The 21550-nt window shown below is 33.8% G+C and overlaps 1 protein-coding gene across 1 annotated transcript; it reads right to left on the bottom strand.

Annotated features, from left to right (window-relative positions):
* Window positions 1-305: 305 nt before the first annotated feature.
* LOC104906863 (protein ALP1-like) lies at window positions 306-1891 on the bottom strand. The gene is made up of 3 exons (XM_057393252.1): window positions 1334-1891; window positions 1017-1242; window positions 306-937 (listed from the first exon to the last, which is right to left on the bottom strand). The coding sequence occupies exons 2-3, from the start codon at window positions 1147-1149 to the stop codon at window positions 471-473; spliced, it is 600 nt and encodes a 199-aa protein (XP_057249235.1). The 5' UTR covers window positions 1150-1242; window positions 1334-1891; the 3' UTR covers window positions 306-470.
* Between the last annotated feature and the right edge of the window lie 19659 nt (window positions 1892-21550).

Here is a 21550-nt window from a genome sequence, read left to right as displayed (position 1 = left end):
CTTGCAACATCTCAGGAAACCTCATCCCCATATTAAAGGAATGATCGTGATTCATGACATTGTACTTTACATAACCAAGACACCAGCAGGTTCCAGCAGCACTACTAGTTCAAACTGACCACCAGGTTCCAGCAGCATATTTGCAAAAATAATTGGATGTTATCTACTAAAGGCACCAACAGCAGACAATAAGATCCAAAACATCTACAAGGTCAAAAAAGCAGATGCATATTTGCAAAAATAAATGGATGTGAATCAATAAGGATAACTTTACAAGCAAACAAGAACACCGATGATTAAATTTGCCAAACTAAAAAGGTCGAGAGATTAAATTTGCCAAAAGTTATCAATAACTTGATTTATATCACATAGTTGCTACAACTTAAATATCATAGGTACCTAGAAGACTAAAAAAGATCATAGACATTCAACAACACAACTGAAAAATAAAAATATCAATATGTCAAAGTTCATTGCCGAATTCTAGCTCTCCAACTATTAAACATATCTTGAGCGAGAGTATTTCTGAAGTTAGTCCAGGCATCCGAGGTTTCAAGAGTTGAAATGAACTCCATTTCGTCATCCGAATCATCATCTAAATCATCATCTTCAGATTCTTCATCGGAACCATAAGCTACGTCATCTGTAGGCATAATTCTCCTAATGAGATTGTGGAGTAAACAACATGCCATAACAATGCGGCCTTGAGTCCGAATAGGAAAGAATGATGGACTTCTCAGTATAGACCACCTCCTTTTTAGCAAACCAAAGCACCTCTCAATCACGTTTCTGGCCCTATCATGTTTCATGTTGAAATACTCTTCGGCACTTCGTGGTAGGTTATCCGTCCATTCTTTGAGATGATATCTTTGTCCCCTAAAAGGAGCTAAAAACCCATCGCAGTTGGTGTATCCAGCATCAGTCAAGCAATATTTACCTATATTTAAAAAAAATAATTACTACATGTTTCCTATATTTAGAAACTTTTTAGATAATAGAATGCTATGTTAAGTTACCTCGAGGAACCCTTAACCCATTTGGCCTCGAAATAGCATTCCGTAGCACACGACAATCATGTGCAGAACCTTCCCACCCAGGTAGTACATAGACAAACTCCAGATTAGGCGTGCAAACCCCTAATACGTTCATGGCTATGGTGCCTTTCCTTGTTCGATACCTTGCTCTATCTTTTGCCGGCACCCTCACGTTAATGTAGGTGCCATCTAATGCACCTAAACAATTCTACAAAACAAGTAATAAATTTAAATCATTTGAACTCAAAAAATTCAACCCTAATTCTATTCAATGGGCATAAAGGATTTAGGTGAAATACCTTGAAAGGTTTCCATCTATCATCTTCACAGTCATCGGCTATTGGTGTAGGCTTGGTAAGTAAGTGCTCATGTAACTTTAGGACATCCGTAAGACAAAGGTGAAACTATCTACTCACCGTTTCTCCACTTCTAATGAAAAAGTGTCCAATAGACCTATTTTTCTTATGGTGAGCCAATATATACATAAACATCGCTACTATCTCCTCAAGTGACATGTTTCGAGTCCCACTAAGTCCTCCTATATCTCTAAGCATCTCACAAAGCACATTAAAAGTATGTCTAGTCACTCGAAGTTCATTTTTACAAGATACATCACTCTCTCGAATTAGCCTTCTTAAAGTCTCCATACGCATTTTTTTTCTAGACATTTTCCTCCCCGTCAAATCAAGACTCTTTGCAATTGTTATGCTCATCATGTACCACATAAAATACATCATATACGTAACACAAATTAGTGACACTACCAACTGAATTTGTTGACATTTCTTCTTCCTCCGTGATATTTGGTTAAAACGGTCCATTTCTGAAATAAAAAAAAAAAACTCCTAGAATTATCATTGCACCCCACAACAACAACACATAAGTAATATAACATAAATTATAATATCATAAATTATAATATCAAGGCTTCTAAAGATCCAGATATGGTCAAAAGAATAAAAATATTAAGCATAGAGGTGGGAAAAGCAATCCCTCCTACTCAGCATGAACCATGACATCATTGACAACTATCAAACAATCCAGAACTTTAGCAACCAATCATCAAAAGTGAACCAATGTACCATAAAATTCAGCTCAAAATCTGAATTTATCATCTACATAATAAGAAAAAAATCCCATTTCTTGGAAGTTAATTCTTGTCTCTTCACAGATATAGAACAATTATAACAACAACAAAAAATTGCAGCAAATTAAATATTTTGAGTCCAATCCTTTGAAAAGCCCAAGTGCTCGTCAACCGTCTCTCAAGGAGTGTCATTTTTCTCTCGTACCTTGATGCTATTCTTCATAATATCTTCTCTTCATGTACTTCATTTACTTCTATAATGTGGTCTTATGTTTTACGTGACGGGAACTTCGTAGTCCATAACTTAACTAAGCTATTTTCTTTCGATACTGAACAAATTTGGGAAAACCATGCTCCTGTGGAGATGGCACCCTATATACTCATAAACACTTTGTCCTTGAATTAATAATAGCTTGCTATTTTTTCCTCAAAAAAATGTACTCATGATAAATAATTATATTTATTTATTATTTTAATGAGTATTTTTTAAAAATAAATAAATATTTCCAAAGATATTATAAAATAAAGGACTTTTAGTTGAAATCAGATTTTTACCTTTCTAAATAACTCGTTTTCGGATTTAAGAGATATTATTTTATAAAGATAAAAAGAATCTTTAGAAAACCGCATTAAATAAAAAAAAGTTTTCCAAATCACAGCTGCATTGGCCGCATCGCTTTGCGTGTGGCACAACTCTTTGCGTCTGGGGTACTCGCATGGATTGCGCTTAGTGCAATGCGTTGCGTGGCACGCTTGGCCTATGTGTGATCCACAACTTTACGTGCTGCGGAATCTTTTGCGCGACACGTAGTTTTCTTTGTTATCTTTTTTTAAAAAAGATCCCTAACTAGGCTAATGATTTTCGGATTTTAAACATACTTTTGACACTCGGATACTTTTGATCTCTCAAGATGAAAAACACTCTCATATTTTTTATACTTTCCTAGCTACATAAACACATAAGCACATATTATCACTTATATTGATCTTCACAAGTTTTCGTTAAAAGGCCTCCCGATTGCTCCTCACGGAGGTTGTTATTACCTCAGACCCAAGCCACACCGGTATATATTCCTGAGGCTTCATAAATCTTTCTTCTCTTATTTATTTTATTGAAGTTACTAATGATCTTTTCATGATATAGCTCTTTAATATAAAATAATTATTTTTGTACATTCTAACTCTTTGCTCATTCCTTTTTTATATTCTTATATATTTTTATGATTGTCCTGCCTTGGGGTGATCATGAGTCTGACAAGCTCGCGAGCAGCTCGGGCTCGGCTCGGTCAAAGCTCGGCTCGTTGAAGCTCGGCATGAACTCGGGCTCGGCTCGAGACTTAAACGAGTTGAGCTGAGCTAGGCAAAGCTCGGCTCGCAAAGCTCGTGAACAGCTCGATTATATTTTATACTAAAAAAAATTATATTAAAAAAATATTTTACATTAAAAAAATTTAATACAAATTTATATTTTAATTTAGATTACAAATTATATATTTTAATTTGTGATCCAACTTCACCTCTACTCCACTAGGCACTAAAGTCCCACATTGATTAAGAAAACAAGGATCAACCTTATTTTCTTTATAAATAACTACTACTCCTTACTTTAACTTAAAGTCTAATTATGTATCTCCTTGGTTGGAAAACAAAAACTATACTTTATTTCCTTCATAGAGGGAATGAAGTATATTTCTAAATATTTGATTATTTAATACTTAAAATATTTGATAATTTTTTCTTTAGCAAAACAAGGAGTCCCACATTGAAATTTTAACAATACTAGGAGTGATTCCAAGTTATAAAAGTATATGTTAACAAAACAAGGGTATATAATGAGTTTTTTTTGTCTTTAACAAAACATGGAGTCCCACGTTGAAATTTTAGCAATGCTAAGAGGGATTCCAAGTTATATAAGCCTATGTAGAATGAGTTTGTTTATCTTAAACAAAACATGGAGTCACATATTGAAATCTTAGCAATACTAAGAGGGAAACCAAGTTATAAAGCATGGGATAGTGAGTTTGTTTTTCTTTAACAAACCATGAAGTCCCACATCGAAATCAGGGAAATCAAGTTATAAAAGCATATGATGGGTGAGTGAACAATCTCACCTACTTAAGCCGAGCCGAGCTCATTAGTCGAGCCTAAACGAGCTCACGACCTGAGCTTGAATGAGCTCATGATTCGAGCCTAAACGAGCTCACGAGCCGAGCTCGAGCCACAAATTCTAATCACGGGCTCGAGCCGAGCTCGGCTCCCCCAAGATCGGGAGCTCACGAGCCGAGTCGAGCCCATGAAAAGTTAAACGAGCTCGAGCCGAGCCCAGTACTATTTGGGCTCGGCTCGCTCGATAAGCACCCCTAGTCCTACCTATGCATTCATTACCAACATGTTATTATTGCTAATCAAGACCTAAGAAATTGTTCTAACGCCTAATCAGATAATTTGGAAAACCTATTAGGAACCCAGTAATTTTGATTGCTTAATAACGTGTCACTGAAAAGTAGTCTTTTTATGTGTTTGATGAATTAATCTAGACTAAGTTTTCAGTTGTGCTTGAGAATATATTATCAGGTTGTTCTTTTGCATAAAAATTGCTATGAATCGATATTTAGTAAAGGTCACCAATGGGCGAACATAATTCATGATTGTGTTCATGACCATTAGTGAAGTTATGACAGGGAAATCTACATTAGATATATCCCAAATATATCCCTAAGTTTCATAAATATCCAATTAGTTTTATGAGTTTTCCTCTAAAAACTTGTTGGCGACTTCAAAAAAGTTTTCTAGTGTATTTTTCCGTAAACTAATCTTTCTAGTTAAACTGAAAGTTTTTTATTCGTAAAAATTACTTTATTGTTATTATTTAAAGTTTCAAGATTATTTACCCTTTGTTTTTCATTATTTAAACTATTCCTATTTAATTTTAGAGTTTTATTTTAGGACTTGCTTATAAATGCTTCTTGTGAAATCCGGTTTACATTTAGAAAATCTGTGTATTAATTTATTTATTATTTTTGATGTACTTTAAATACTTATATAAAAATTTGTTTTTTACTTAGTATTGGAATATTATTGTGTTTATTAAATATTTATTATGAGTTTTATTATTTTAAACTTACTTGACTTGTTTGAGTTGATATAGGTCATAAGGGTTATTCCTTGACTTGAACTATCCTTTATACCCCCTATTTAATCCCTCATTTTTTTTTTTGACGATATTTAATCCCTCATTAAAACTCTCTTAATTCATTAAGCCTCGCCATTTTCAAAGAAAAGAGAGAAGAGGAAGGGAAGAGAAAAAGAAGAGAAAAATTCAACCCAGTTTTTCTCGTCATACCTTCACGAAAATTACCATAACCGGAGATCTAACCATTGGATCGTTATGAAATTTGACAGCACGTATATATAACATCTGTATCATCACTTTACTGGAGTGATTTTGAATCCGAGATTTCAATTTCCAGCATCATGGTCGGAACTGACATTATGTGATGGAGTTTTACCATGTTCAAGAAGAAGAATGCAAGAAATCGGAGGTCTTCAAAGGTAACTAGAAGTTATCTTATAATGCTAGAAATCGTTGTAGTTTTAGGTAAAAGATTTAATTATTAGGATTATGTTTAGGCTTGATAATTAATGATTTTATTTTTGGAAATTTGATGAACATATTGTGTTAGTGTGTGTGCCGTGTACTCTTATGTTGTGGAATAATGAATTTGTGTTGTGATACTTGTTGTTAGATTGATTAATGAATTGTTCATGTTTATTATAGTTGTCGTTAATAGTTTCCTGTGATTAGTTTATGTTCCATGATGCTTATACTTGTGATATTATATATTTCCTATGAATGTTCAACATGTAAACTATGTTTATATAATTTCTTAGGATTTAATTTGATGATAATTGATGTTGAAGTTTTGGAATTGATGGATTAATGCTGTTGTGTTTCTTGTGTTGTGGGGTATTGTTTTGTTGTTGTTCCTTGCTTGTTAGTTAAGGAGATGATTAATCTTGTTATTAAAATTGTTCTTAATAATTTAATATGAGTAGTATATGTTAAGATGTAACTTTCTTGTGATTTTATGATTTACCCTACGATCGGTTTTATTGTAAACCAAGTTTTACATCTTTGTTTGTGATTAGTTGTGTTGTTGGAATTGGTGGTAACGGGATTTATTATTTCGTTGTTGCTAAAGTCTACTTGAAATCATGGTTAGTTCTCGTTTGTGAATTAGTCATTTTTGTGAATGTTCGGTTTAGTCTAGGATTTTTCATCCAGGTGCGTCAGACGCGTGGATTGTGTGTTAGACACATAAGAGCTGCGTCGAGTGCGCGCTCTTGCGCGTAGCGCATGCTCCTATGCTGAGCACACGCATGGTCAAGGCAGACCTACTGGTCTGTTTGCTTGTTGCATGATTTCTCGTGCAATTTCCGTTACGTTTTTGATTGTTTGTTCCTGGTGATGATTTGGAATAATTAGAAGATTTTCGTTTAATGCTATGATTGATAGAGCCGTTGCGATATTGATGATCCATGATTTGATATGTTGTGAGCATGATTGTTGATTTTTTTTTTTTTTGGATTGTTGAGCTTTATGATGATGCTTTTGATGGGAATATGGAAATTTGATTATTATTGATATTTCAATTACTAGGCTCATTCATTATCATTTTTTTTTTTCATTTTTTTTTGAAAACTAAAAACAAAAAATAGAAAATCAGAAAAACTGGTTTTTATTTTTTAGTTGTCGATTTTCAAAATCATCATGTTTCTAATAAGTTTGACTAATTTTTGATCCGATCCGTTGTAGGACATACATCATACGTCTTTTAAATACAAAAAACCAAAAAGTTGAAAACCACAGTGATGCCGAACAAGCCCTTAGGATTGCGATCTTAGTTTTTCTGCTGAATCATGGGTGTAAGGCCATTGGGCATCCGTATTGATATTGATTTGATGATAAAAAGTTTTGAGATGAAATTGTTGTGGTATCCATTCTATTTTTGAGAGAAAATAAATTCGGTGGGATAGATTAAGTCCCTGGAGATGAACATGTCAACCACCTAGGTTGCGATCAAGGGGTAAACCTGGGTTAATTATTGTCGTCCGAGAGGTCAGGGAGTGCTGCGTGTACTACTCTGCATTGGGAGTTTGATCATTCTTAGACATACAGGCAGTAGGGAACGTAAGCCCATAGTTGTATGGAGGTTGCAATTTGACAAATTTTAAGAAGTGGGTTTCGATCCACTAGCGTTCAGCTCTTGTTCTCATAAACTTTTCTCTATGTTTTACCTCACTATTTTCTTATGGTGATTTATGATTTTGATGGTATGATGATGTTCTCTCTTTATTTATAGAATTCATGTTAGAGTTGTTTTTATCATGTAAGTTAGTTGCCGGAGTCTTTTCTGATGATTTGATCTGAAGTGATGTATGTTATGACGAATCTATATGATTAAGCTTATCTACTAATGCTATCTTGATTCTAGTTGTTCTGGGAGAAAATTGCTAGCTACTCCCCATTGATTGTGGATGTTTGTTGATATGTTTTGCAGGTACTTTTAAGGTGTGATTATTTTGGTTTTTGGGAATAGGGAGGGATTTTATTTAGGATATTGAGGCAATCTAATCAATTGTCGTTTTAGATTATCTACTTTTGGATTTGAGTTTGTTGTTTCGTCTTTATGGATATTTTGGAATTTTTATTTGGGGTTTTTTTTCTGTAGTTTATATTTAACCCTTATTTAGAGTGACATTTCCGTCAGGCGATATTTCCTCTATCATCATTTCTTTAATTAAATGTTCTATTTTGTTTAAATTATGTTTACAAAATTACGGAGTGTTATAGAAGTTGTCACGCGCTCACACCATGTATACGATTAAAAAAACTACGGAAATAGTGATGGAATGGTGGTAATTAGGATGTTGGTGAAATTTGTTTTTAAATGACACGAAGTAGGTTCTAAATGACACAACATAGCTATAGAATGTCCCATATCATTAAGAAAATGATGTTGTATTATTGAAAAATGATTTAAAGAAAAATTGGAGATAATGAAATAAAATTATTCAAACATTAATTGATTTAAAAAAAAATTAATGATACAGAAATGAGTAATAATGAGAAATAAGGAGTTGACAAATAATATTAAAATAAGTGTAAAAAAACAAGCAAGTTTGCTCTATAATGACATAAAAAAGGAGTAATAATGACACAAAAATGATTGATAGCGACACAACAATAATGAGTTGATAAATAATATCAAGATAGGTTTGTATGGTACAAGTTTGCTCTACAATAACATAAAAATGTGTAATAATAACACATAATTGAGCAATAATGATATGGTACATAAGAAGTTGACAAATAATATTAAAATAGGTTTAAAACTAATTTAAAGGAAAAATTCCTCAGGTACCTCTTAGATTTGGCATAATTCTCAAATTGCCCCTCACATCCGGAGAATTCCTTAGATACCCTTGAAATTTGACATTATGCACAAAATACCCTTAATATTAACGACGCCCAAGGTTTTCCTCTCTTTTCTCCCACCATCCTCCATTAATGGGCCTTTAAGCTTTCTGTCCCCCTCTCACCATCCGCCATTGTGATTTTCTTGAATTTTTGGATAAATTCATGCCATTAATTTTGAATTATAGTTAGATTTTGTGGTTAATAGATATTATACATCAAATATATTTTGAATCAACAAAATAAAATAAGATTATAGTTTGATAAATTAATTCAAAAATTATGCCCACAATTTCTTGCGATAGTGGAACCATAATGGCGGGCAGAACTCTGTGTATCTAGGTGACAGAGGGGCATATTAGCGGTGAAGGCCAAGGAGAATTATGGTGGCTCGATTTCGGCCTGTTGTTTGTGGCTCGAGCCATGCACTGGCAGCGACTTTTGGTGTTTGCTTGCATCCACCCCTAGTGGTTGCTGCTTGAATCCACCCTTGGCGGTTGATGCTAGTGAATGTCGATGCTGAGGACACGTGATGGCAGCCGCCCTTTGTGGTTGCTTGTTGGAATCTAGGTAGAGATTTTCTGCCATTAATCTTCCTTCTTGGATGCAATAGGGTCTGGTACTGTTAAAAAAAACTTTTTTAAAATGGTAAGCTTTATTTCGAGCATGATTGTGAGTCTTCAATTTTACAAATAACAATAAATGAAAATTGGGAGGAGAGAGAAAGCACGAAGGTGATGGGACTGAAAAAGGTTATTGGTTTGTTAATGGAGGATGGTAGAAGGAGAGATAGAGAGAGACAGAGAGAGAGAAAAAAACCCTAACGATGTTAGGACGCCGTCAATATTAAGGGTATTTTGAACAAAAAATGTCATAGTTCAGATATATCTGAGGAAAATTCCCCAAATGTAAGGGAAAATTTGAGAATTACGTAATACCTTAGGGGTATCTGAGAAAATTTTCCAACTTTAAATGATATAAGTTTGCTATATAATGACATAAAAATTAGTAATAATGGCACATAAATAAGGAATTGACAAATAGTATTAAAATATGTTTATATGTTTCAAATGAGTAACACTAACACATATTCAAGGTGTTGGCATATAATTTTAAAATAAATTTAAATGATACAAGTTTGCTCTATAATGACATAAAAATGAGTAATAATGACAAATAAATGAGTTATAATGACACATAAATAAGGAATTGACAAATAATATTAAGATAAGTTTGAATGATACAAATTTGCTCTCTAATGATATAAGAATGAGTAATACTGACACATAAATGAGTTATAATGACACAGAATTAAGTAACTGACAATTACTATTAAAATAGGTTTAATTAATGCAAGCTTGCTCTATAACGATATAAAAATGAGTAATAATGACACAGAAATCAAATGTCACAAATTTGAAGAGTTGACAAATAATATGTAAATAGGTTTAAATGATACAAGTTTACTCTATAATGAGTTAATGACATAAAAATGAGTAATAATGACACAAAAATGAGATATAATAATACGAACATAAGGAATTGATAAATAATATTAAAATATGTTTAAATGATACAAGTACGTATGCTCCATAATGACACAAAAATGACACATAATGACAAAGAAATAAGAAGTTGACAAATAATATCAAAATAGGTTTAAATAATAAAAATTTGCTTTATAACGACGTAAAAATGAGTAATAATGACACATAAATTAGATATAATGACACAGATTTAAAGAGTTGAAATAATATGCAAATAGGTTTAAATGATATAAGTTTGCTCTACAATGACATAAAATGAGTAATATTGACACAAAAATGAGAAATAATGATATAGTATATAAGGAGTTGAGAAATAATATCAATATAGGTTTAAATGATACAATTTATGACACAAAAATGAGATTTATATAATGACAGAGAAATAAAGAGTTAACAAATAATATAAGAATATGTTTAAATGATACAATAAGTTTGCTCTATAATGACACTGAAATAAGATATAATGACATAAAAATGAGTTATAGTGACACGGAAATAAGGATGAGTTGACAAATAATATTATGATAAGTTTAAAGAATACAAGTTTTCTCTATAATGACATAAAAATGAATAATAATGAGAGAAATGAGTAATAATGATATCGTACATAAGGCATTTACAAATTATATTAAAATAAGTTTAAATGATACAACTTTACTTTATAATGATATAAAAATGAGAAATGATGACACAAAAATGAGTAATAATGATATTGTTGCATGCTGCTATGTCAATTTCACCAGAGTATTATTTCTTCCATGCTTATCGATATAACAAAACTAATATCGATCTATATCATTTTTGTTGATTTTTTTTATCATATTGTCGGTTTATATGTCATTCAAAATCATACTCTTATTCCCATCCAAAAAAAATCATACTCTTATTAACTTGTAACTTTTTCTATATAACATCAATAACGTTATACAAATTAGTACCATTTATAGGATAAACAATATCATTTTTATTGACTTTTGTTGATTTACACAAACTAATAAACATCAATTTTGTTTAAAACAGTAAAAAAAAATATTGGCTTTAAAATTAGTCTAAAACTATCAACAAGCTTCAACTTCATCTTCTTCCTTAAAGATTCATCTCATTCTCTCTCCTATTTCATCTTCTACGATTGTTTGTCCGACCTCCTTCTCTGCCGACGACCATGTTCTCCTGCAAATCTCTAGTAAAGGAATTATGTCCTTGCCTCTAGTGTAATTACTAAATATAATATGGATCGTATTATGGGGCTAATAAGCTCATTAAATTGGATCTTCTATACGTCTTGCTAGAGAAAGAAATAGAACTTCAGGTTTAATAAATATTAAAACTGAAGCCCAGTTAAATGGATCCTACAAGGTCACACTAAACAATCTGGATCAACAAAAGAAATACCTAGAACCCATAAAGGACTCTAGGGTGGCCGGCCAAAGAGGAGTAAGGGGAGGGGATTCCTAATTAACCTAATTTGTTCCTATAACTAGGTGGGGAATCTAGAAAATAATGTAATCAGTTTCTCTCATTATTTTCTCTCTCCTCTTTTCTTTCTCTTCAAAAGATACGTAATATTAACTCCAAGAAAAGAAGAGCCCTTCTTCCTTCCATCTAGCATTGATGGAGTGTTTGATCTGGATTGGTGGACCAAGTAAAGAAATTACAATTGCGGTTCTATCTCCGGATCTCAACAAGTTTTGTGGAAATCACGCTTCAAACGTTAATTCTAAAACTATTATGTGATCCTTGATTTTATATGCATGAGATCCTTATTTAAGTGTTTATCAATATGATTCATGAAATTCTGCTTATAGTACTTATAATCCTACATTGGTATCAGTTTTAGCCTCTTGCCTATAATTTTTTTGGTCATAATACTTAGATTTATTTTGATGTGTATGGCTAATTTTAATTTGATTAAGGGAAGGAATTAAATTATGGATTGAATAATTAATTGGAATTGATTAAATGGTGATTTAATTGCTTAATTTTTCGATATAAAGTAGCTGAAAATTTTAAATTTCAACCTTAATTTTCGAAATTTAAAATTCTGAATTTTGGATCTCTAAATTTTGAATATTATATTCATATTATTAATATAATCTTCATTTTTAAAAATTATTTATGTGTGAATATTAACTCATGTGAAAAGAGTTTCATATGAATTAGAGATTATTTTATGTGAGTAACTCTAAAATTAATTATAATGGAGATTTTAAATTAATTTTCTGAATTAGGCATAAAAAAGTTTATGTTTAATTAAATTAAGATCACAAAATTAATTTTTCAAAAGGTTGTAATTTTAATTTCCTTCAAATAATAAAAAAGTTAAAAAGGAGGAAGAGGAGTAGCCACGGCTGATGGCTACTCCGATGGGCTGCCGACCGGAAGTCGACGAGGGATAGCGAGACCTCGGCTGGGCAGTCGGCAAGGGGAGGTGGTGGCGGCAGCCATGCGTGCGACATGTTCGATGTGCGCAGCAGCTTGCTGCTTGTTGCCGCTGGAGAAAAGTTCGGCATCGACTAGCAGTGGGTTGTCGGCGAGTTCTGGTGAGGTCGCTTGACGTGGGTCGCCGGAGTTTCGGCCATGGAATGCTCGCGTAGGAGTTGGGACTGGCAGCCTCATTGCTGGTCTGGTCGTGCTCCACGTTCTTTTTTTTGTTTTCAAAATTTTATCTTTTTTTCCTTTTTTTTGTAAAACAGGCTGGTTGTTTAAAATAAAAAAAATTGAAACCGGCTGCGTACTGGCAGCAATATCCTCAACAATTTTTTTTTATGAAATTTAATAAAACTGACTTTTGAGAAGATTAAGCAAATTCCAATTATGTTAATTTTGATTGGGTCATAAATTTAATTCATAATTTGATTTTTTAATCTAATTAAAATTAATATGCTAGATTTTCTAGGATATAACCTTTTAGGTGGTTAGGAATAACTTACATGTTTTATCCTCTTGCTTTAATTATGAATATTTGATAATTTGATTATTAGCAAGTATAATATGTGTTGTTATTATGTGGCATTTTATATTTAATATAATTGTTATAAATGAATAGTATGGCCCAAATTTAAGCCAGATAATATGATATGTGTATAGGGATGTATTCTTGTAATTTAAATATGATCTGCGTATCGTTAAATATTTTTGTAATTTATTTAATTTAAATATTATTTAAATTATCTTGATACTTATGTAATCCAAAGAAGAGCCCATCAAGAGAAGGTTCATGGCTAAGGTGGATGGAAGTCTATGAAGAGTTCAAGAAGGAGCCTATTCAAGATGCTTAGTTCTTAAGATTAGGGGACATAATAGATCATATTTAATTATGCATTTTATTATTATTATGCTTATAAGTTTATTGTATATTGGTTATCAATGCGCTAGAGTTTACTAATTCATAACAACATAATAAACTTAGGTCCAACAAATATTAAGGTTAGCTTTTCCAAACATAAAGTACTTATTAACCCTTAATTAATAGTAATAGGGTATGGTCATTAATTTTGGGAGATAAGGTGATATTGCGAATTTTACAACTTACTTTGGTTATCCTTAACAAAATCATGAAAACCATTGTGCATTTTGAAGCAAGAGATAGTTAAGCATGCGATGTTTACCAATCTAAACAAGAATTATAAAGGGTTATAATTAGTAAAAGAGTTTACTTACCTTGAGAATGTAACGTCAAGAAAAGGCATCCATCTGCTTAGTGTTGCATGTTGATAGGATCTTGTTGTCACTTATTCAAACAGGACATTAAAATTGAATAGGTGACTAACCTAGAAACCTTTGCATGTTTTAGGTTTTATAAACATAAAATTGAAATTTGCTTTTGTTTATTTGTCTGTAGATATCATGACTAATAACAACAACCTTGTTTTCAACATTCTTCCTTTTCTCAAAAAGGACATGCTGAATGGTGAAAACTTCATAAATTGGAAAAGGACCCTAAGACTCATACCAAGGTCTGAGAGTCGATAGAATGTCTTAGAAACCCCACTTCCTGTGAATACTAATGAATCGACCGAAGCAGACAAATGTCGTGCTAAGTAGGCCGATGGTAGGTATGTACCAATCACTTGCCCGATGATAGCAGCCATGGATCCGGACCTCTAAAAGAGTTTCGAGACCAAGGATGCTTATACCATCATGCAAGAGCTGTAGGCCATGTTCCAGACTCATGCCCGAGTTAAGCAGTATGAGACCAATTATAGGGAGATAATGGAATGTCACATGAAGCCAGGTCAAGCTGTTGGCCCCCATGTTTTCGCTATGATGGGTCTTTTCGAAAACATGGAACGACTTGGATTCCCTAACAAGGTAGAGTTGGCTACTGACATCATTCTCCATTCATTGCTTGATAATTTCAATCAGTTTAAGATGATCATCAACATGAATGAGTCTGAAAAGACTTTGTAAGAGCTGCATGGGTTGTTGGTCAATGCTGAGAGGAACATCCCTAAGGAACCAAAGAAAGAGGTTTTGATGGTTTAGAACGGAAAGGGTTTCAAGAAGAAATGGGCAGGAAAGAAGGATAAAGGCAAGCAAGTTATTGTTGGAAAACCCAAGCCAACCGCCAAGCCAAAGGTCGTCGCGGAAAGCAAGTGCTTCCATTGTCACAGGATAGGACACTGGAAGAGGAACTTCCCTATATACGTGGATGAAAAGAAGTCTGGGGTTTCCACTTTAGGTATATCTATTATAGAAATCAATTTAACTTCTACTTCTTCATGGGTATTAAATATTGGCTGTGGTTCTCACATAGTTAATAATATGCAGGGACTAAGAAGAAGTAGGAGGCTAGCAAAGGGCGAGGTAGAGCTTCGCGTTGAAAATGGAGCACGGGTTGCTGCACTTGCCATAGGAAGCTATAGTCTGCATTTGCCATCTGGCTTTATTTTAGAGCTCAATAATTGATTTTTTTTCCTTCGATAAATAATAACATAATTTATGTTTTTGTTTTGGATTCTAGAGGATTTTGTTTTAAGATTAAGAAAAAGTGTTGTTCCATTTCCTACAATAATATGTTCTATGCTAGTGCGAAATTGATAAATGGCTTATATGTGCTTGATAGGTCGGTACAAGTCTATAACATAGATAGCAAGAAACAAGAATGAAATTATTAAGACCTAACATACATTTGGCATTGTCAAATGGGTCATATAAACCAAAAGCGCATCCAAAAGTTACAACACGATGGCATTCTTCCATCATTTAATTTCGAATCATTTGATGTATGTGAATCATGCTTAATGGGTAAGATGACAAAGTCACCGTTTACTGGAAAAGGTGAAAAGCCAGCGATCACTTGGACCTTGTACATACAGATGTTTGTGTTCCTATGAGCATAAAAGCAAGCGGAGGGTTTAATTACTTCATTACCTTCACTGATTTGAGTAGATATGGATATGTTTACTTAATGAAACATAAGTCAGAATCTTTTGACAGATTTAAAGAGTTCCAAAATGAAGTACAAAAACAACTTGGTAAGACGATAAAAGTACTGCGATCCGATCGTGGTGGCGAGTATTTGATCCAAGAATCTGATGATCATTTGAAGGATTGTGGAATTCTTTCACAATTGACTCCACCAAGAACACCGCAGTTAAATGGTGTATCTAAAAGGAGGAATCAGACCTTATTTGGGTATGGTTCGATCAATGATGAGTCTTGCTGATCTTCTGATTTATTTTTGGGGATATGCTCTCGAAACAGCTGCACACACACAGTAAATAGGTGCCCGTCAAAGGATGTAGAAAAGAGTCCATATGAGTTATGGAATGGAAAAACTCCAAACTTGTTTTTTTCTTAAGATTTGGGGATATAAGGTCTATGTAAAGCGATTACTATCAGACAAACTTACATCCAAGTCAGATAAATGTCTCTTTGTGGGATACCCAAAAGAGAAAAGGGGTTATTACTTTTAAAACCATCAAGAGAACAAAGTGTGTGTTGCTCGTGATGATGTCTTTATTGAAAAGGAATTTGTTTCTAGAAAGACAAGTGGGAGTTCACTAGTAGAATAAATGCTATTTGCTGCAGTGATATTGCTGCGGTTTTACCCATACGCAGCAATATATAACGTTAAAAGAAAACAAAAAATATAAAATAACCATATTGCTGCGGTTTCGCCCGAAAATCGCAGCAGTTGGCAACTAAACACGAGGGTTGCGCTCGTTGCGGGACTTAACCCAACACCTTACGGCACGAGCTGACGACAGCCATGCACCACCTGTATCCGCGTTCCCGAAGGCACCCCTCTCTTTCAAGAGAATTCGCGGCATGTCAAGCCCTGGTAAGGTTCTTCGCTTTGCATCGATGGTTTCAACAGAATTTTTTGACTATTTGACCAAATATATTGCTGCGGTTTCTAGCAAAAACCGCAGCAATATATTAAAATAATATTAAAAATTATTATTTGAACATATTGCTGCGGTTCTTAAAAAGAAACCGCAGCAATAAAATTAGTAGGGTTTTAAATGTTTTTTAGGAGTAGGGTTTTTTTAATCCTCACTATTTCTCTCTCATTCTCACTGCCGTTTCCCTCATTCTCATTGTCGTCTCCCTCATTTCCTTTCCTCATCTCACCAGAAATTCTCGTTCTTCATCCTCGTTCTCCTCCCTCATTCTCGTTCTTCATCTTCGTTCTCCTCCCTCATTCTCGTTCTTCAATCCTCCCTCACCAGACGAAGGCTTCGTCGAGATTTCTGTCATCCTCGAGATTTCTTCTCGTTGGTCGAGATTTCCTCTTCCTCACCAGTCGAAGACCTTGCGCTCGGTGGCTTCGTCGAGATTTCTTCTCGTTGGTCGAGATTTCCTCTTCCTCACCAGTCGAAGAACTTGCGTTCGGTCGTCATTCAGATCGACCCTTCGAAGCCCGCGCTCGTCGTTCCTCGCGAACCTTCGTCGTTCCTCTCGAAGCCGTCGTCGTTCAGATCTTGTTTTCATCAGGTATTTCTCTGATTTTGACATTCAATTTCTTGTTTTTTTTTCAATATTTTGTCCTTTCTACTTTGAATTTCACGATTTTAATTTTTTAAGTTGTTTACGTTTATTTTGCAAGATTTTGTTCGTCCTCCTTGTCGTTGTTCGTCCTCCTTCTCGCTGCCCGCCGGACGTTGAATCGCTCGAGTTCTTGGCTATATTTCAGTTTCTTATTTTTTGTTTTAGGGTTTTTTGTTTTCAATTTTTTATTTTTTTAATATTGTTCTTATTATATTTTTATTAGTCATTTAGTTGTAACTGTTTTTTTATTTTTGCTTTTTCATTTTTTTTTTTTTTTTTTTTGTATTATATATGTAACTACTTTTTTTATTTATATATATTAATCTGATTTATATGTCATTTTATCTTCAGTTCGTTTATGAATTTGGTGGATAGTGGATGTATTTGTTGCCTGATTTTAATCTTTCAAATGTGATTGCAAAATGCAAAAAAAAAAAAAAATTTTTTTTTTGGTTACCAGGACCTATTGCTGCGGTTTTGGGCCAAAATCGCAGCAATAGTTTGACATATTGCTGCGGTTTTGGCCCAAAACCGCAGCAATACTCTCTGTTAAATCGATAATACATAATAGTATTGCTGCAGTTTGGACTAAAAACCGCAGCAATATTTGTAGATATTGCCGCGGTTTAAAACCGCAGAAATATAATTATTACCTATTGCTGCTCCCTTAATTGCTGCGCGCCCAAAACCGCAGCAATAGGCCACTTTTTAACCGCAGCAAATAGCATTTATTCTACTAGGGAGTAAAATAATTCTCGAAGAAATTCGAGATGAGCAACAACTGGACGTGGTTCACACTATGTCAGAGACGGCCCGACAAGACGAAAGTCAAGTTCATGAGATCACATATTCAACGCGTGAACCTCCTACCGTCCCACTTGAATCTAATTCAAGCGAAGATCTTCAAGAAGTTGAAGAGAACATTTCTCTTGATGCTCAGTCCCCGTTTAGGTTAAGTAGGCAAAGGATTGCAAACAAGAGGTTGGTTTCTTGTTAACTGAAAACTCTAAAATTATGATTTTAGAGAATTCAGAACCTACTACCTATAAACAAGCTTTGACGAGCCCATACTTTGAGTAATGGCTTGAGGCCATAAAGTTCGAGTTAGACTCCATGTCTGTGAATAAAGTTTGGACGCTGGTCGACTTGCCTGATGAGGTTAACCCTATTGGATGCAAGTGGGTGTTCAAACTGAAAGCATGTAAAGATGGAAATGTCTATGTCTACAAAACAAGACTAGTTGCAAAAGGATTCAGGCAAATTCATGGTATAGAGTTAGACTATGATGAGACCTTTTCTTCATTAGCAATGCTTAGGTCGATTCGGATACTTTTAGTGCTTGCTGCAGTTTACAATTATGAAATTTGGCAGATGGATGTCAATACCGCGTTCTTGAATGTGTTATTGAATGACGATGTGTACATAACACAACCTGAGGCTTTTGAGGATCTAGAAAATACTAAAAGGGTTTGCAAGCTTCAAAGATCCATTTATGGATTGAAGCAGACATCTCGGAGCTGGAATCTTCGGTTTGATGAGACAATCAAATAATTTGGCTTCCTCAAAAGCAAAGAATAATCTTGTGTATATAAGAAGTTTAGTGGGAGCAGCTTAGTCTTCTTAGTTTTGTATGTAGATGACATACTACTCATAGAAAACGAAAAACTGATGCTTGAGTTAGTCAAGGAATGGTTGAAAAGTTATTTCTCTATGAAGGACCTTGGAGAGGTTGAGTATATACTGGGAATCAAAGTCCATAGAGATAGGTCTCAAAGGATGATTGGACTAAGTCAAGAAACTTATATTGATAAAGTTCTTCAAGGTTCAACATGAAAAACTCAAAGAGGCAAGATTTATTCCCATGTCACATGGCATATCGTGTAGCAAGAGTCAGTGCCCGACTGAGCCTGATGAGTTAAAGCGAATGCGTAACATCCCTTATGCTTCCGTTGTAGGATCCATCATGTAAGCCATGATAAGTAGTCCACTAGATGTTGTATATGCCTTGAGCATGTGTAGCAGGTTCCAAGCAAATCCAGGAGAAGCACACTAGACTGCAGCTAATAGCATCCTTAAGTACTTGAGGAGGACTGCATGCATGTTCTTAGTTTATGGAGGAGAAAGTAAGTTGGTTGTTGAAGGTTATACTAATGCGAGCTTCCAAACCAACAAAGATGATTACTGGTCTCAATCAGGGTACATCTTTTGTCTAAATGGAGAAGTAATGAGCTAGAAGAGCTCAAAGCAAACCACTGTAGCACACTCTATGACAGAATCAGAATATTTGGCAGCGGTTGAAGCAGCTAAGGAAGCAGTTTGGATAAAGAAGTTCTTGACAGAGTTGGATATCATACCTAGTGCTCTGGAAGGGATTGAGTTGTTCTGTGATAACAATGGTGTTATTGCACAAGAAAAATATCTGAGATCACACAACAAATCCAAGCATGTAATGAGGAAATACACTAGTGAAAAAATCCCATTTGATGCAGTCAAAATCAGACTTCTTGATGCGGTTTTGATCCGCATCAGGTAAGCTCGGACCACATCCAAATCAGATTGTCTAAAATAATGTAAAAAAAAAGTCCAGACCTGCAAGCTGCAGGTCTGCACTACTACGTTTCTTCACCAGTTTTCTATCATGTTACAACAACAACAAAATTACAAAAATAAAACCAATGAAACATGTTACAACATTTATATCATTGCCAAAAAAAATACAAATAAAACTGATTAAAAAAATTACAAATAAATCTAGAGTATTAGTAATAACGCAAATAAATAAAAAAATCAACCAAAAAAAATAAACAAAAATCTAAGAGAAAATACAAACAAAACGAAAATAAAGTACAACTAAAACTGATAACAGAATAACAAAGAAAAAAAATTACAAATAAAACTACTAACAGAATAAAAAATAAAATAAAATAAAAATAAAATTAGTAACATAAGAAAAACGAAAATAAATTTCAAAAAAAAACTAATAACAAAATAAAAATGAAATTAAACAAAAATAAATTGAACAAAAATACTAGAAAACGAGAATATAAATGAAAAAAATTGATATGAAACGAAAAAACTAGAGAAATTAAACGAAAAAAGTAAGAGAAATTAAACAAAAAATAGAGAAATTAAACGAAAAACCACTAGTTTCGAAATTAATCAAAAATAAATTGAACGAAAATACTAGAAAACGAGAATATAAATGGACAAAAAAGAAATGAAACAAAAAAAAACTAGAGAAATTAGACGAAAAAACTAGAGAAATTAAACAAAAAATTTAGAGAAACTAAACAAAAAATCACTAGTTTCAGATTTAAATTCGCTTCGCGCTTCTTCCTTCGCGTTTTCTTTTATTTCCTTTATTGGCGCTTCTTCCTTCGATTTTCTTTAATGGCGCTTTGTTCTTCGAGTTTCTTTAATGACACTTGTCGATTCGATTATTTAGGGTTCGATTGTTTCGATTATTGAGGGGTTAGAGTGGTGGCGTGAGAGTGGTGGTGTGAGAGTGATGGCGTGAGAGTGGAGAGAGAGAAGAGTGTATCTAATGAGAGAGAGAGAGAGAAGAGTGTTAGTGTTAGGAGGAGAGAAGAGTGAGGAGGGGAGTTAGGGTTAGGAGGATAGAAGAGTGCGGAGGGGAGTTAGGGTTAGAAGAAGAGAATAGTGAGGAGGGTATCTGTCATAAAGCGTGTGTGGGCCAAGGATTTTGAGTGATTGCGTGTTGGGCCAAGGATTTTGAGGGATTGCGTGCTTAGCCATCCGAGTTCAGCGTGTTGGGCCAAGGATTTTGAGAGAAAAATAACAAAAATCTGATGCGGTACTCTAAACCGCATCAGTTTTTTTATCTAATGCTGTCCACAAGAGGACCGCATCAGATTGTCGTCCTAACTTTCTCTCCCATTTCTTATGTTGATTTTTGGATGTAGTTTTACAAAAATCGCATCTGTTACTAAGTGACATATAAGGTTTTTTCCACTAGTGATATCACCTCATTCAAGAGATAGTTGACAGGAAGGATGTCAGAATCTGCGAAGTTCATATGGATGAGAATATGGCTGATCTGGTCACTAAACCACTACCTCAACCCAAGCATGAGTCTGATGCTAGGGCTATAGGCTTGAAGCAAATGTTAGAGTGACTTTAGATTGTAATAGGTTTAGAGAAACTTGTTATAATGTAGAGACATGGGTTTGCTATATATGTTTATGAGAATAAATTTTGTCTTATTTAATTTTGGTTTGATATTAAATAAAATGTCCAAAATATATCTTGAATTCAATGATTTTGTCAAATATATGATTTAATGAATGAAACACCATAACTGAACTTCATTCATAGAATATTAGATTTCATAATCCAAGTCACTAAATTGGACATAAATGACTTATCAAAGGATTAGCATATAAGATTG

Source organism: Beta vulgaris, chromosome 3 (assembly GCF_026745355.1).
Source record: "Beta vulgaris subsp. vulgaris cultivar EL10 chromosome 3, EL10.2, whole genome shotgun sequence".
Taxonomy (NCBI): domain Eukaryota; kingdom Viridiplantae; phylum Streptophyta; class Magnoliopsida; order Caryophyllales; family Amaranthaceae; genus Beta; species Beta vulgaris.
The sequence above is the reverse complement of the archived record's forward strand: the minus strand, read 5'-3'. Positions and strand labels throughout refer to the sequence as shown.

Excerpts from the sequence above, each read along its gene's own strand:
- LOC104906863 (XM_057393252.1), bottom strand. The coding sequence starts at position 1,149 with ATGAACGTATTAGGGGTTTGCACGCCTAATCTGGAGTTTGTCTATGTA. Across the intron at positions 938-1,016 it reads TGGGTTAAGGGTTCCTCGAG|GTAAATATTGCTTGACTGAT; the intron begins GTAACTTAACAT and ends TTTTAAATATAG.